Source organism: Natator depressus, chromosome 16, assembly GCF_965152275.1.
Source record: "Natator depressus isolate rNatDep1 chromosome 16, rNatDep2.hap1, whole genome shotgun sequence".
Classification (NCBI taxonomy): domain Eukaryota; kingdom Metazoa; phylum Chordata; order Testudines; family Cheloniidae; genus Natator; species Natator depressus.
The window spans coordinates 13,838,341-13,855,882 of record NC_134249.1 but is presented as its reverse complement, the minus strand read 5'-3'; the positions used below and the strand labels follow the sequence as shown (position 1 = coordinate 13,855,882).

Genomic DNA, 17,542 nt, shown 5'->3' with positions numbered 1-17,542 from the left:
CCATAAGCTTATTATAAGACAATTATATTATTTAAATTACAGACAAAATGCCTACGCTACGTACCTTGTCCTCCAGAGCTGCAAGATCTCTCTCTAGGCCCTCGTGCTTGCGCAGCAGAGCCTGCACACTGGCTAAGTCTCTGCCAAAATCATCTGAGGCCATCAACTGCTCTTTCTCTTTAATCCAGCTTATAGTCTCATCCACGTCCCTTCAGAAAGTAACACACAAATTAATATGCATTCATCTCTCTTACAAGAAAAGGAAGAAGGTAAAAAGCTTCTACCTGTCACAAACATCACAATGATGTAGGCCTTCATGACAATAAAGCCCTGGTGATATCATCCAACGGTCATTACACGGAAACTTGTTAATCAATCTTTAGGAAACTAGACAACCCTAGAAGGTTTTACAAGTGTTTTTTAAGGTTTGGGAGCACAAATGGCCAGCTGGTGTAGGGGCAGATCAGGATTTGTGGCTTTGGTTCCTCCCAGAAACAGTCACTCTTTAAGCCTCACTGATTCTACAGGGCCCATCTCCCATGATTACTAAAACCGACCTCCTCCCTCATCCCAAGAAACCACCAAGAGCAATCAGACAGCACAGACAAGGGTGGTGAGGAAAGGAAAATCTATCAGAGGCCAGAGTGGCTCCATGCTGACTAGTTAGCCAACAGCATGAGAGAGGGACACATCTTCTGGTGTTTACCTAGGCTGGATTTAGAGGAGGGGGCCTTCAGACAGAGGGGAGTGAGACAGAACTGCCATCTGGCAAGGAGAAGGAGAGAGATGAGGGTTTTAAGGGTTAAGGAGAAAAATCAGATTATTATTCTGGATGTCATTCTAGATGTTGTAGATCCTTCTTTCAGGAAGGAACAATGAATAAGCTACAAAACGAAAACATGACAGAGGATGTCAAGTGTTCACACAACCTTAAATGCAGTAGAATGGACCATTAGACATTTATGTGTAGTCAGAACCACAGGCACCAAACAAATCCGGCCAAGCCCATACCTGTTAAAGCGCTGAACTTCAGCTGCCCCGAAGAGTTTTCCCTGCCTCTGAAGGGCCAGCCCCTTCAGACGTTGCCAGCCTGCATTTACTTCATCCTGCTTAGACTTGATCAGTTCCTCCTCAGGATGCTGCTCCTGATGAGCAAAAGAAAGATGGCTTACAGTCTATGGATTTATTTCCACATCCACCAAGACAGTTCCTGTGTTTCTACAAGATCAGTTTATAAACACCGTCCCTTTCCTCCCAATCTTTCAACTTTATAGTTTTACTGCAGCAGCCAAGCATCCAATACTTTCATAAGACACTGCATAAAAACCTATACTTCTTTTGTACGCTGTAGGCATTTGGAAAAGCAATCCCCGCATTTGTCCTGGGATCCCATGCCTTCTCACGCCCAGCTGATAACCAGGTGTAGAAAATGACACTTTAGTCTTGGATGGCAGTGGAGAAACAGTTTTAACTTCAGGTCTTCATGAGAGCTTGTCAGTTTCTCCTGTAAAACCACTCCTCACAGAGTTTTCCTTTGAGGAATGTTCTTGTCTAACAGAGCTTTACACAATCTACCCAGCAGAAGAATCCCTGTTGAGAATATTCAGCATCTATAGATCTACCCCATATGCAAGTACAGTTGCCTCTGTTTCCCTCCAAGGTGACAGCTGGCATAGCACAGCAAATTTTTGCTCACTGAGTTACAATTGTTGTTTCCACAATTATCACAATAGATTTCAGATACTTACCTATATTTGTATGCTATCAATTTCTGTACATTTTTGGGAAACAACTACTGTTTCAATTTACTACCCAACACTCCTTAAAAAAATCTAAACAGCATCACTGAGGGGGCCTTTTCACAACACACCGATATTTACCTGGATAAGTTTGCCAGCAAACTGGTTTACTTCATTTACTCTTTCTTCATGGGCTGCCAGGTCTGTCTGAAACTCTTCAAACTTCTTTTGTAAAACCTCAACATGCTCCAGATCCTGGCCAAGTTCTTCTGAGGTCACTATCGCTTCCTAGCATGTTAGGAAACAAGAAAATCAGTTCTATCACAAGCCAACACACAGAAAACCTATTAGAAACTGGGAAACCAGCTGTTCTAGCTGCAAAATGTTGCCACTTCAAAGACAGTTACAGTGAGTACAGCAAAACAAAGTTCATTATGCTTTAAAGTCAGTTTTAAAATGCATCCTTAAAGGAACACTGTGTCAACTTAAAATCCACTTCATCCAAAAAATTTTCACTTACTATAGTTACAAGTAACACTTAAGATTGCTATAATAAAGAGATTAGAGAAAAATATTTCTCTCCTTCTTCCAGTGTGTTTACTTTGCTATCAGTCAGTTTCTCTACAGCAGTGGTTCTCAATTTTTTTTTTTTGCGGACCACTTGAAATTTGCTGAGGGTCTCGGCAGACTACTTAATGATCTTTCCAAATGTTGTTTGAACAGTTAGCTAACTATTGTAAAGCGCTTTGGATAAAAGTGTTATATATAAAAAACCCCTTAATAATTAATGTGTTTTTGTTCTACAAATAAAAGCACATAACTCATATTTTAATATCAGTAGTCTTACCTTTCTAATGTGATGGATGTGCCCTCTCTCCCCCTCACCACGGCAGCCCCCAAGCTGGGGCTGGGAAGGAGAGGGAGGGTCTCTCCCCAGCAGCCACAGCCCTGGAGCTGGGGAAAGTTGCCTCTTTCTCTGGCCGCCGCAGTCCTGCACGTCCCAAATTCCCCCACTCCCTCTTCTCGCCCCATTGCCCCGTCCCACCTACCCTCTATTCCCCCCAAGGCCACCACCTCACTGTACATGTGCGTCTTCTCCAGGGTCCAGACACCTAATTAGTAGAGCCATGCCTGTGCAACTCCACTAATTAGATGGGTGGCCCTTCATTCTCTCATGTGCAGCCGCCCAGGTGAGCACCTTAGAGGGAACTATTCTCAGACCATCTGAATGGAGCTCGCGGACCACAGTTTGAGAACCTCTGCTCTACAGTCATTTGTCTGGTTTGCATGGGTCCTGTCCAGAGCAACTATTGTCTTTTGTTTTGTTTTTCAATCAGGAAGCTGTGGTTGTAAAAATTCAAAAATTGGCAGGCATACTTAGGGGCAGGTACAGTGACTGAAGCTACTTGTAACTCCTTTATTTGACATAAAGAAAAGGAGTACTTGTGGCACCCTAGAGACTAACCAAACTATTTGAGCATAAGCTTTCGTGAGCTACAGTTCACTTCATCGGATGCATACTGTGGAAAATACAGAAGATGTTTGTTTTTATACACACAAATCATGAAAAAAATGGGTGTTTATCACTACAAAAGGTTTTCTCTTCCCCCACCCCACTCTCCTGCTGGTAATACCTTATGTAAAGTGATAACTCTCCTTACAGTGTGTATGATAATCAAGTTGGGCCATTTCCAGCACAAATCCAGGGTTTAACAAGAACGTCTGGGGGGGGGGAGATTAGGAAAACAAGGGGAAATAGGGAAATTTGACATGGACTAGATATCAAGCTGACAGTGTCAGGCTGACTAATTTTAATGAGGGACAGGTTTATGAAAAATATTTTGTAATACTTAATGGCAGTTAAGGAGGATTTACAATTTGAAACTCCTAGTGCCACAAAACAGCGAGTCATAATTAAGAAAATCTAGCTGATCATTTTGTGGCTTTTAAACTTTAGTATTGTGGTTTGTGGTTCTGCTTCCTCAATGTTCAGAGAGGTCAAAAGCAAATTTTTCTCTTGCAATGGTTCTCTAAAGATATTCCAGTAACAGCTAAGTACTTATAAATTTTTCAATGGGTAGCACTCCCTTTTCATACTGGTTCATTTTAGCATACATGTCACAAAACCTTACTTTTATGTGCAGCAGCTTTCACAATGTAGGTAAGGCACAGTCAGCCACTATGAGAAATACTAAGGTTGTCTTAAGCAAAGAAAAGAGTATCATGTTTCATGGTATCCTCAACATACAGAGAATTTCTCTGTTATCCATTACTTCTATCAATTTCCTAAAATTGTTTTTGCAATTGCTGAAATAGGCTAGAATGCTCTGTATACCTACCATTTATATCACACAAAGAACTACAACAATTCATAAAACCGTATTTAAATCCCATATGGTGCCTTAAAACAATAAGACAGTGAATGTTTTGATAAAACAGCTCCATATAAATCCTTTCATGGAATTGGGATGTTGTAAAGGCTATATGATGCAAGTGGATATTCTTTTAACCATAATATACCTTGTCATTGATCCAGTCCAAGACATCTTCACATTCTCGTAAGTACTGCACCAGCTTCTGGGCTTGCAGCAGCTTGATCCCCTTTTCACGCATCTTCTCTAGCAACAGCTCCCAGAGTCGATGAAGCTCCTGCAGTCGAGTCTGAAAGACATAAATAAGATGCAGATATTATAATTCTATTTCATAAAATATGAAACTTTGCAATGCAATTATTTTCTCAACTCCTAAAATGATAGAAATTTCCATTTGAATCCTATTTTCATAAACGTTACACTAGGTAAAGCAAGAATGAACTTCTGTCAACTAACAAGACCACCATTAGACATTTATGTGCAGTCAGAGTCATAGGATCTGAAGAAGAGCTCTGTGTAGCTCAAAAGCTTGTCTCTTTCACCAGCAGACAATGGTCCAGTAAAAGACATTACCTCACCCAACTTCTCTCTCTCTAAGCTTTAATGGAAATTAAAAGAAAAACACACACACACAAATTGCAAAACAGGAAAACAGCTGTTTCACCCATCATTTATAACACTATGCACACTGAGATTTGTAACATGAAAGGCAAGTTAGAGGAGCTTTCAGAGATCTAACATGGATACATACTTAAAGGTATTTAATAGGCTCAGTTATGGAGGTGTACAGGAGAGAAGGAGCTCACGCTATGTGAATCTCTAACATTGTCCAACAGCACACTGCAAACTATCAATCAAAGAGGAAGAAAGAGGCATTCAAAGAGAAAGTGACAGCAGCATTGCACAGTCAAAGATTCACCTACTCGTATATGGAACCCAACTTGAGTAGCAGTTACTATTGGGCGCTGTGCAGTCCTGTATGGCGTGAAAGACTAAACCATGGACAGACAGGTTACTATTCCAAACAGAATACAAATTAAAGTTTACATTGATCACCATGTCCCAGGATTTTCAATATTTTTAAAAGAATTAGACCACTTATTTGAAAAGTAATTTTTTACTTTTGTTAAGGATAAATTACAAGACCAAAATATCCTTATGCAATGAGATGGCTAGGGCTAATATGCATAATTTATAAAAAGTGCTCTAAAATAATGACACAAAGTGGTCATTGCACTTCTGTAAGACTCCACCCTTAACTCAGCTATATATTAGAAATGTAATAAATAAAATTAATCAGTAAATTTGATAACTGTGAAAAGAAGGTCCCTTGTCACTGATTTCTCTTCTTTTTGAAGAGCTTTACCTTTTACAGCCTTTTTAAGAAATGACAAAAGAAGAGCTTTAAAATATTTGGAAAACATATTTGTTCTGTTAAAGAGTTGTGCATCACTGATATCTGCAAACCATTTGCCTAATTGATATGCAAACTTAATCAAGACCTGGAAAGGGTGGATTTACACCCCCGCCCTCCCTCCCACCAAATAAGCCTTAAAAAAATGGATGAGTGCAAAGTAAGAGCAGTAGCTTAGTAAAAAACAGTAAAGCATAGTCAGGAGTAAGCTAGAATAAGAAACAGCCAGAGGAATGAGAATACGAAAGAGGAGTAAAAGAGAAGCACTGATAGAGGGTTCAAAGAAAGCTATTTTAATAAGAATCCAGAATTTGTCAAAACATGTAGCTAATATAGCATAGCAGCAAGTGTTTTAAAAATCGACTTGGTGCTGTGACACACAGTTTGGGAGATTTGGAATGAAGAAAAGTTTTTAGAAAAAGGAGATAAAAGTGCCTATCTACACTGAAGAAAAAACTTGTAGAAAACAGATTTCTAGCACTCACTCTTATAGTTTCAGATGCAAAATGCCCTTCGTTAATCATCTGGTTTCCAGTCTCATCCAGTTTAATGATAGCCCCTGAATTGGCCTGCACCTCAGCTTCAAAGGCTTGGTGTTTCTGCAGTTTCCCCTGTAAGTAAAACGTTAAAGATGATGACTAAAATCTGAGGAGCTGCCTTCTTCCACATCTGCCCCCCCCAACACCTGTACATTTATTACACTTTTTGCACTTGTAGCAGCGTTCACATACAGTAAAACAGCACATTTGAAATAAGAGCTGTACCATGTTTCCTGGGTGGATTCAAACATCTCAATTTTAGTTATTTTATTTTTGTTTGCTCGTGTGCTGCAGAGTGTTCAAACACTTTGGAGGTAATCCCTCCCACACAGCATATTTTTCTGCAAATGTAATTTTTATGGAAATAATAAGAATTTACCCAAATCTACTCACATAATTGAAGTGTCCACTAGATTCTGGAAATAAAAAGGCTGTATTGACATTCCATTCTCTTAAGGGCCAACAAGGTTTCAGTGACTAACCCATTATTACAATACGCCATTTACAGTGGATCAATTTAGAAACCAGTTTACTGAAGAAAGCTTTATAGATGTTTGCATCCAGCTCCTTTTATCACACTATATTATTTCAGCTACATTTTTACGTTTGTTGTATTTATTCCACAGACTGAACCTGGTATGCTTGGAGGCCAACAGTGCCGGGGTGGAAAGGTGGGAGACAGAAATAGGACGTACCTGTAAATTGGTTGGGTCTTTGTAATTCTCATCAGATGCAATCTGGAGTTTCTCCTGGATCCATTTTTCCAGTTCATCTGCATCACGCTGGAAAAACTGGAATCGATAGGAATCTTCAAGCTTTTGGCGTCTCAGAGTAGACAGTTCCTTGAACCTGTGGTATCGGTCCAAAACTTGCTGGCGCCTCTCTTGGATATCCTCTGCTGTTTCCAGCACTTTTACACCACTTGGATCCATTTTCTGAAAGTCAAAAAACTTCAATTAATAACTTTGCTTCTGACATGAAACAAAGGCAAATATGCCAAGATCTGAGAAAGTAAAGTTTGTTTTCAGTCTCACACATGGTTTACTTACAGACCTAGTGTTTTCTGTATAAAGAAACCCTTCTATCAAGAAAGCATTAGAAGGGAAATGCCCATGAAAAGACTCAACAACCACTTGTTTCTTAAAAGTCCTGATGGGAGATCAAAGAATCTACCCAGCAACATAAATGACATTTATCCACCACAAAAGTACTATGCTAGTATCTGGTAGAAATATACTACCAGAGCTAAGTATATGGAAAAAAATAAAAAAACTGCCCCACTATTTCTACTATAAAAATGTTTAAAATCTTAGGGTTGTTTATTTAAAAAAATGCTTATAACAACAGAAAGACAAAAAATATCACTGCTTGTTATAGAATGGCTAAAAGGCCCTATTTACGTTCTCCTTATTCTCTTACATAAAGAAACTTGTAAAACAAAACTTTCTATTTTACATAAAACTTTAAAACCCAGTAAGCTTGCATTGTACTTCACAGATGTCAACTTTTGGGGAAGGAAGAGAAATAGTAGGATTTAATCATTAATTATCCCTCTCTGCTGTATATCTTCATTGCAGTCCTTTTGCAAAAGGACAAACAAACATATTTTGAAAATCATTTTTATTACAGGCAGTGAGAAGAATAAATATTGTACTCCTGTAGCCACTTTCCATTAAATGTTTCGCCCCCTTCTAGTTTCTTTGTAGCTTCATCAAAATTTAAATGTAAATAGGGAGCTTGATCCTCCAATACCAAAAGTTCTGATGGCACAGAAGTATTAAAGACAAATGGGACCTAAAATAAAATTCTGTTCATTACAGTCAGTGACATTAAGATCTAATACACTTAAACATTTAACCAATCAGTGACCATCCCAGAGATTTTGCAATGAACATTTTGTGCTTATAAAATAAAATAATTTTTCAGGTTTCACAGTTTACAGGCAAATTCTTACTTTAATGAGCAGTTATTTACATGTACATCTGTATTGCTTACGTAAATCCTAAACCTATCAAAATGGAAACACAGTCTAGAGAATGTATCACTCTTATGAAAAAATAAATGAAAAATCAAATATAGGGAAAGACAGGCGATCTCTATGAGATGCTGTTGAATGAGGAATTATTATTTAGTCTCTACTCAGCTGTATGTCTAAATCAGAAATGTATCTGGGTATGATTTCATGCAAAATTCCACAGGTGGGAAAAATATATGTTACAGATATATTTCCTCTTCAGATTACAGGCACTTGGAATGGGACCATCCAATAAAAAGGAACACATGGAGGCGAATTCACACATTCCAAAGCTTTCTTCCAGCACAGTCACACCCTGCTGTAAAACAGCCATTTCAGCAGCAGTTGTTACACTTGTGAACTCTGAGGCCCCGCTGCATTGCGGCAGTAAAAGTGAGGGGATGGAAATTCTGCTATGCTTTAATTTTTGAAGTAATAAAAATGGGTGTTTCACCCATTACTTTCCAAGAAAACTAGCACATGAAAAAATCTGCATGCACTATATTGTTCAAATATACTCAAACTTCAATCTGATAAAAATGGTAACGCCTCAATCAGATTAGCAAATCTGAATCTCACATAACCATAAACTCCAAATGTAATCTCAGCTCAATTACACGTTAATTTTACTGACAAAGTAGTTGCTCTTTCCACTGTGTTTAAACTTAGCCTTCAAGCAGGGATGACATGTTGAGAACGTAAACCATTCACTACTAAAAATGCATTTCTCCTGTCCTGTTTTCTAGTTATGATTAAATCCATTTTTAAAAAACTGCTCAAGAAAGGTGGGGTTGGAGAGTGTTTTAATCCTGATTTGCATCTGCTCAACTATATCTTATCTCATTGCTGCCTATTCTGATTATTTATACTACTAGGAAAAATTGAAGTCATGTTTTTTCATTAGACTCCAGTTTTATACTCTTTGGTTATAATGCTACTCTTAGCTACTAAAAAATGTCTTCAATAGTTTATATTTAAAATAGGAAATATATTTTGTAATTCAACTAGTTAACTCGGCTATCTTTTTGCTGGAACTTGCAAAATAAAAGACTCTTTGTAACTACAGTAAGTAGATCAAGTCAATTGTAAAAGAAGTGCTTTGGTCTAGCAATAATGGACTGTTCTTTCCTGCAGCAAATCAGCTGACGTCAGCATGCCTCTGTTCTGCCAAAATGTTATCAGCAGTCTCTGGGGAGCTCTGAGCATAAAAATCATCAATGCTGCAGAATGATGCAGTCTGCATTCAGTATTTTCATCTCAAAATTGAAGTAACCCTGTTTGGAGCCAAAGAGCAATTCATTGACCTGTTTCTAAATCTTCTGTGGTTTAACTGTATAACTAAAATGCTTCTCCCTTTCTGTATAAAGGGCTGCAACAGTATAAACAAGGAAAGCTATAAAAGCAGCTTGAGGTTGTTTACGTCTAAATTACAACAGTGTTTATGCGGAATTTTTTTACTCAAATGACTAGAAAAACAACGAGCAGTACGGTGGCACCTTAAAGACTAACCGATTTATTTGGGCATAAGCTTTCGTGGGTAAAAAAACCCACTTCTTCAGATGCATCTGGGTTTTTTACCCACGAAAGCTTATGCCCAAATAAATCGGTTACTCTTTAAGGTGCCACCGGACTCCTTGGACTCCTCGCTGTTTTTGTGGACACAGACTAACACAGCTACCCCTCTGATACTTGGCATCAAATGACTGCTAGCTTGACACCAGATAACTCACTTCATTCTTGGTCTCTGTACTTACAGACATCACATTCCACACATTATTGTGCTAGATGATTGAGACTGGTATAGTGCAAGACCAGCCCCTCCCATTGCAATCTGCACTGGGCTGATAAGGTCAGACAGACAGAAAGTTCCAGGCTGTTCAGGGAGGCTGTCTGAATTAAATAGGTTATTTCCTTCTGAAAACCTGTCTTCTAGATAGCTAAAACCAGCAGAAAAATAGCTCCAAAGTGGCACACATCTTCCTTAAAAAATGCTTTATGATCTTTCTACATTTCCCATTATTCTTAAATACTGTGAACTATTTTTTTTTAAAAAAACCTATCAATCATCTCTATGAAAAGCTTGCAAGTTAATAGTTTTAAAACTACTTTGTCTCAGATTTACTCTTCAATTTATAATCATAGTTTGTGTTTTAAAAAAAGACTGCAATGCCCAGTGAATGGAATGAATTTTGAAACAAAAATGTTTATTACTCCCAGACCTCTTCAAATGCACTGTATATGCCAAGGATTAGTCTTCTACAATAATTTTTTTAAAAAAGATGTATGCTAAGCATTTGAATGGGAATGTTCAGCTGTGGATATTTATAGATACAACAATGCAACAGTAATGTCAGCAACATCATTCAACCACGGAAAGCAGTTGTATCTAGGTGGGTTAGCAGGAATTATAGTTGGACAATATAATGGCTGTCAGCATTTTCATTTCTAAATCATGTTTTCAGGGCTTAAAACTTGACTGCAAAATTTGTAAAGTGCTCAAATTCTGTGTACAAGATCTCAGCACAAGACCATTTTTGTAATTACCCAAAGCTACCCAAATTTTAATTTTTCTAAGTACCACCCAGGTATTATGGTGATCAGTACTTTTGGAATGTAATAAAACAGTGACCATCTCTTAAAATAAGCACTTATTGTTTAGTATAGTGTCCTCCTATTCTGACAAAAAAGACTTAGTTTCAGATGCCTTTTTTGTATTCATAAGAATTAAGTATTTTAATGATTTTTCATAGCTATCACATTACAGGCTTTTCATTTTCTTTCCTTTGGGAGAGAAGAGAAGGGGCGATTCTTATTAAACAAAATAAAATATTATACATAAGTAGTAAAAATTTTATACCCCCCCCACGTCAATTTTAATATGGAGAGAGGCAAGGTGGGTGAGGTAATACCATTTATTGGATCAAATTCTGTTGGTGAGAGAGAGAGAGACGCTTTCGAGCCACAAAGAGCTCTTCTTCAGGTCTGGGAAAAGAATTTTAATAGGTAGACATCTTATTTTCACTTGTTCCATTCAGGGCTTTCCTGAAGTTTTTAGGCAACTAGTAATCCTTATCTGAAACATTCATAAAGTTTAAACAGCTACTAAAATTTATAATGCCAATTTTGGTTTTAACTTAGTTAATGTAAGTTATCCAAGGTGAAAAAGGGAGAAGAATTTCTGGAAAGGAAGTATGGTGGGGCTCTTTAGGTCTTTGAAGAAAATTCCGTGTGCTGATATAATGTTGGGAAGGCAGTGAAGACGACATTGCAGTATATCATATTAAAATTCATTATGGGTTTTGTTAATTTACCCTACTATAAGAAGGGAAATTAATACCCACTCATTTAATTTACTGTTGTTGGAAAGGATCTTTTTACGTTCACAAAAATCACCAGTAAGAAAGACCACCCAAATGCTTAGAAACCCCTGCAATACACAAGCAAAAATGGGTACGTGAAGGAAAGTGTTGCAGTAATAAATTCAAATGTCTTGGTTTCTGTCCGTTTAAAGTCAGATCATTTAAAGCTGCTGCATATTAGTATGGACTAACAGCAGAATAGGCAAAATTCAAACAGAAGAATCCAATAGTGCATTAAGTGGACACAAGAAAATAAAGTACAAAGAAACTATAGGAGTAAAACATTGGACACAGCAGTCTTCTTTAAAGTATGATCTCATGGTTTGCGCACTGACAACTGTACATTTTTAAGAATGCAAGATAGTCAAATGTTTTCTTTTTAATTTTGGCACTTTGAAGATGATATATAAAATAGCTGAATTTCACCACTGATTATGGTTCATTAGGTACAACTCTTTAACTATGACCACAGACCTTTAGCGTAACTATGCAGAAGTCAGCAGGGATTGCACTCTGCATTGAAGCTCATGAGAAGGCAAATTACCTTGACTGCATTGCATCAAAATCCAGAAATGCGGAGCTGAGAAACAGTGTGATCCCAGTGTAAATAACCTTTTAACTTACAACTTTTTTCTTAATAATATTATGTTGCAATCATCACCTCTTACTGTAATTAAGATACATATATAAAAAACTTATTTTACCCCATAATAAGAGACTTTATATTGCTCTTAATTACCCAGCTCAAGTTCTGTTCCTTAATTTTATTTATTTGACCACCATTTTACAAAAACCAGCACATCAGTGGCTACCCTGCAATTATACGATTGCACAGTCTGTATATATTGATAGAATAGGAAACAAGGCCAATTTTTCAGTTTACAGTAATTTACATTACACAGTACATCACAGTAGATCTTCAGATGCTGTAATCAAAAATATTTTCTTGGCCAACAGCCTTTTAAAGCAAAATAGAACTTTATAAAAGTTTATCCACAACAACAGTAGATCAGACAAAACTATGATCAGGACAGAACAATGATCACACACCATGCGTCACAGGAGAAGAAAATGAGAAATCTTTAACAGAAAAAATTCACAATCTCCACTCCACAGAGTACAAAAAAGCAACTGCTATATTTGTCATGCTGTATTTTACGCTCTAGGGTCTATACACATACACAACTCTCAAAACAGGCTGTTTTTTGGCACAAATAAGTCATCACTGCAACAAAGGCAGGCAAATGAAGAAAATTACTCCACTACATGCATTTCATAAGATACCTGGACTTTGAGTTTACGAAACGATAACATGATGGAGGAATGTAGAGTCTAAAAGGGAGGTGGAAATCAAGATAACATACCACTATCTACAAATGTAGTAACATAGGTCAAACAAATGCAACTTCTGACAAAATACACATTCTGTCAAAGTAACACGTTTCTACTTCCTCTCCCCACCACATGTAATTTGGAATGATTGTTATGTAAGCTGCTGCATGCAACAATGTTAAGAATATCAATAATCAAATGTAATTAAAACAATTGAGAATTGACTTAAAATACACAATTTTCCATTAAAAAAATTAAATTAAAGGAAAAAAATTACAAGTAAAGAAAGTGATCTCACTTGGTAAACTACACTTCCATATACAAATTCATCAGACAGGATGACTTAAAATACAGCCTCAGAAACTAACACGCTTAACAAGCAAACTTTAAATATAAATCTCCTCCAAAATACTTAAATTCACTTCCCATGTAAAATATGTGCAGTAAATAAAATCTGTGACAACGTATTTTTTTGGGATTGCTGTTCAAGGATTATTAAGTATGGCTGATACAGTGAATTTTAACATCTTCAGTTCCCTGCATCCCCTAGTCCGCATTTTCCATGAGTATACTGCAATCCATGTTCCTGTACAGGGACAATTGCAGTTATGTGCCTTTGTGTTTTCTGAAGCAAGTACATATCTAGCATGGCATTATCACAGCTTAGGGTAGATCAATTACAAAAGTAAGAAGGCAGATTGCCACCTTATTTGATACAATGCCAGCGACGGGCACATGGTGCTGGACTGCACTTGGCAGTCTACTTCAACAACATCTGCAATCTGCTCCAACCCATTATTCTGGTGCCTGCTCCAGAGACAAATTGGGGGGGAGGGAGGGGAGAAGAAGGAATACTACTATATCAGGGTAAGAAAAGGCTCAGTTTAAAATTACTTGCCCCAGACTGGTGGGCAAGCAAGCAATTCACACCCCAAGAATGAGTCTGATTATATCCAAAAATATATAATAGATGAATACCATACAAAGTTATTACACAGGTAAAATTAAGGCAATGCAGAATTTAAAAATTATTTTCATGAAGTGATGAGAGGGATAATTTTAAAATTAACAGCTCACAATCAGAGGTGCCACCCTGTCTGAAAAGACTGAGACTGCTCTTACATTGCTTGTGCAAAGGGAAAGATGGTAAACAAGACTTAGTCTGGGATGGGGTCAATACCACACTTTAAAATAAAATGTGTTTGTTAATCTCACCAACTATGGAGCTCACAGAAGCACACCATCTATTATTTTTTATTGTTGAACCTTGCTTTGACCTTTCCAAATACAAAACTTCTGTTACAACAGAAATGGAAATAAATTACCCCATGCAAGCACTATAACCTCTTATCTTAATTCAATGATTTTACACAGTCCAGTGGTTCCATGACTACACTTATGAACCCTTCACAATGCTGCAGAAGTCTTCCTAGTTTTCAATCCTTTTGTTCATTCTTTTCGGAACACATTTTATAAACACACTGCTACTCAACGCAAAATTCACAGCAAGGCTGATTTGTTAATTGCATTAAAATGCACAAGGCTATCCAGTGATTTTTTGTTTTTAAAGAACATTTTATTTTGAACCAGTATGAAATTCTGATCAAGGCCTCTCACAAAAAGCAATCAATAGAATCTTCTACCACTTTGGTGTGGACAGAAAACCTTAAAAGGAGCATTCTTGGTTCAGGACACATTTTTAATCAGAGATACAGAACCATTCCCAGGGGCTATTTTCTGCATCCCATTCTTCACATCAACATACCTGTCTTCCTGAGCCTATTTAAATCTGAGTGGCAAATTGCTCAGTAGCCATGTATATTTTAAGATCAAATGATTGGAAAGTACAATCATTCACTGAAAAATGGTATTAAAGAACCTGACTAGAGAATAAAGCTACCATAATATTACTGCTGCATACACATGGACACTTGGAATACCAAACAAAAATAACTGTTTCCAATATTAACATAAATGATTACATTACTGAAATACTTGTAAACTGCCAAAAGTATATTTCTTTTACTATACATGGATAAGCTCCATTCAAACAGAACAAACATGGCTGACATTCCCTTGATTTATCAGAAATATGTTACGATGAGTTCCGTAATTGCAGGAACAAGGTGAGAAAGCCAGGCCAAAATCCTGATTTATCTTGTAAAGTGAGCCATGATCCTCCTCTTTCCCCCCTTATGTCAAGCATCTGGAGTCTTGCAAAGTCACACATTGGAAGGAGACTTTATCATTCATTTTAGGGGATTAATTTAAGGCTATTTAAAAGCCTCTTCCAGTTAGGATGAAGGATTTTGCTGTGTGTTTCAATCAAGCATTTAAAAATTCCCTCCTGTAACAGTTAAAGTCCAGGATTATTTAAAAAAAATATATCTTTATATTGGGGAAGAAGTTCTCCAGCCACCACCTAGAAATCCAGAATCACTCCCTCACTTTTCTGCATCTCCTGACCTTGGACAGGGGATGGGCTTGTGAAGGCTCAGGGAGGGAAGCCATTGCTGTGAAATGAACCCAGGGTTATTCCCCCCAATCAGCCTCTCTGTGATCATTTTTCCCCTCTCCAGATTTTCCCCCAAGCCTGGCGGGAGTAATTAGGCTGCAAAGCTTGCTTGGGGGGGGGGGGGGATGCAAATCTCCCCTGCTTTTTTTGTGGGGAGGGAGATTTGCTGGCACTGTTATTTATCAGGGTGTTTATTCGCTCCTCAGAGCGGTAAATTAAATTCCTGCTATTACTGCTGGGAGGATCCGCCCTGAGCTCGCCTATACTCAAGCGAGCCCAGAGAGACCGGCGGGCGGGGAGGGAGAGCGTCTCTCTGCAGAGACTATGTTAATAGCGATGACAAGAAGCGAGCCTGGGAGGAGAACGTCAAGGCTCTAAATCCATTTTTGGGAAATCGAACAGTAGCAAGGATCCCTCGGCTGCCGCGAGCGAGCTTAGGCGAGCCCCAGGGAAAAGAGAGCGCACGCGGGGCGGTGTCGCGGAGCAGGAGAGCTTTCCCGGGTGAGCTTCTGCGCGCACAGAAGGGACACCCACCGCTACCCCACCCATCCTCCGGGCGCCCTGAGGCGAGCCTCGGGGAAGATAGGGATAACTCCGGGCTTTACACCTGTCCCTGCAACGCCTCTATGGCCAACGGGGACTGGGAGGGGCGCACCACACCGGTCTCTCTCCGCAGGCTAAGGGCCCCTGGGAGAGCCCAGCTGAGCTCGCCTTCAACTGGCCCACCCCGCCGCCCGCTCGGGCCGTCGAAGACAGTAACACCCCCCCTTCCTTCCTTCCTCACCAAGTCTGTGTGGAGGGTCCGGCGAGGCGAGCGCAGCCCTCCGCCCGTCAGACAGACTACCCATACGCCGCCCCCAGCTCCGGCCTTTATATAGGCTGGCCCGGATATGACGTCAACACCGCAGCACGGTCTCCAGCCACGGAACTAGGCGAATGGCTCCGGCCGGAACCGAAGGGAGAGGGCCCCACCCCGCGGAGGAGGTGCCCTGTACACGGGAAAAACCGAGTGAAGCCGAAGGCGCCTGCCGCAGTACGGAGAAATCCGAAGGGTTCCGGAAAGAGTCGAAAGGGCGGAAGAGGCCAGCGGAGGCCGGTCCGCAGGGAGCACGCTGGCGGCTGCAGGGGCTCGGCCGTAGCGCCGCGGCTTCCCACAAAGCTCCGTTTTTCTGCCCCGGCCTCAAGGGCGCTCTCACCCGAGATTTAGTTTAGGCCCTTCCATTTGAGCGACCCGAATACATGAACTGGATGATCAACGCCGAGCCTCGTACACAGGCTTCGTTGTGGGACCCACAGGGGTTGTTAGGAAAGATTAAAAACGGAAAATAATGGTAAAAAATCGCATCCACTTTTCCATCATGGAAACGGTTTATTTTCATTCTCTTTGTGCTAGTCACTTTCAGGCTGCTGCCCCTGGAGCATCCCTTGATATAGGTGCAAAAAAGAGCACAACGTTTACATAAAAACATTTAATTTACCATAAAAAGAAAATATTTAGCAAGGTTTAGATTTCTGTACTACTACTAAAAGCAGGCACCTTTAGTTTGCATTAATATTAAAGATAATGTAGAGGGTTCTTTTCTCAAACCCATCTGCAAGGTAAAAATGACAAAAGATCATGGTTTCAAAAAATTTGAATGCCTGCACAGGTAAGAGGTTTTTGTTTTTAGATAGTCTATGCACCAGTTTTGTTAACAACTAAAAAGGAAGCCTTTCTTTAAATAGGAACACTAGGATGCTGTAATTATACCCCCTAAACTATGTTGTATGGAGCCCTCATATATATTTAAAGCCCCAGTGAGATAGCGAATAAATAAAATTTCTGGGAACAGAGTTGTGGTGGTTTTGTTCTTTATTAAAAAAACCCACAAACATACATTCTCTTTCAGCTCCTGTGCAAGTTGTTAAAGCAATTAAATAGAATAAAAATCATCTTCCACAGACATTGCATCAGAACCTGTAGGACTGCACCAGGACCATTATCTCTAATGAAGTACATGAGTCACATCAATTTAAATTGGATCAGGTCGTTAATGTACAATATTTCATGTCAGATGTTCCCATTTACACTGTATTTGAAATGAATGTGACGCATACATACTGGAAACAAATCCTTTAAGTGCATTTGAGATTATATAAATACATTCTATTCTACGCTGCATTGAGAAGTTCTCTAAATACCCCAGTAAGGCAAGATGGCCATCACTCAAATCGACAGAATGGAAAAAAACAGTTGCAACAAAAAATGAGACTTCAGT

At 39.0% G+C, this 17,542-nt stretch overlaps 1 protein-coding gene across 8 annotated transcripts in view; it reads right to left on the bottom strand.

Moving 5' to 3' along the window:
• The window catches only part of SPTAN1 (spectrin alpha, non-erythrocytic 1), a 72,585-nt gene extending 56,429 nt beyond the window's left edge, over positions 1-16,156 (bottom strand). For all 8 annotated transcript variants that reach the window (XM_074973924.1, XM_074973927.1, XM_074973925.1 and 5 more), the window contains exons 1-7: positions 16,069-16,156; positions 6,760-6,999; positions 6,011-6,136; positions 4,260-4,400; positions 1,881-2,027; positions 1,012-1,145; positions 65-209 (exon numbers count right to left, since the gene is read on the bottom strand). In XM_074973924.1, coding sequence (XP_074830025.1) covers positions 65-209; positions 1,012-1,145; positions 1,881-2,027; positions 4,260-4,400; positions 6,011-6,136; positions 6,760-6,996 — 930 coding nt within the window. In that variant the 5' untranslated portion in view covers positions 6,997-6,999; positions 16,069-16,156. The remainder of the gene's footprint in view (positions 1-64; positions 210-1,011; positions 1,146-1,880; positions 2,028-4,259; positions 4,401-6,010; positions 6,137-6,759; positions 7,000-16,068) is intronic.
• Between the last annotated feature and the right edge of the window lie 1,386 nt (positions 16,157-17,542).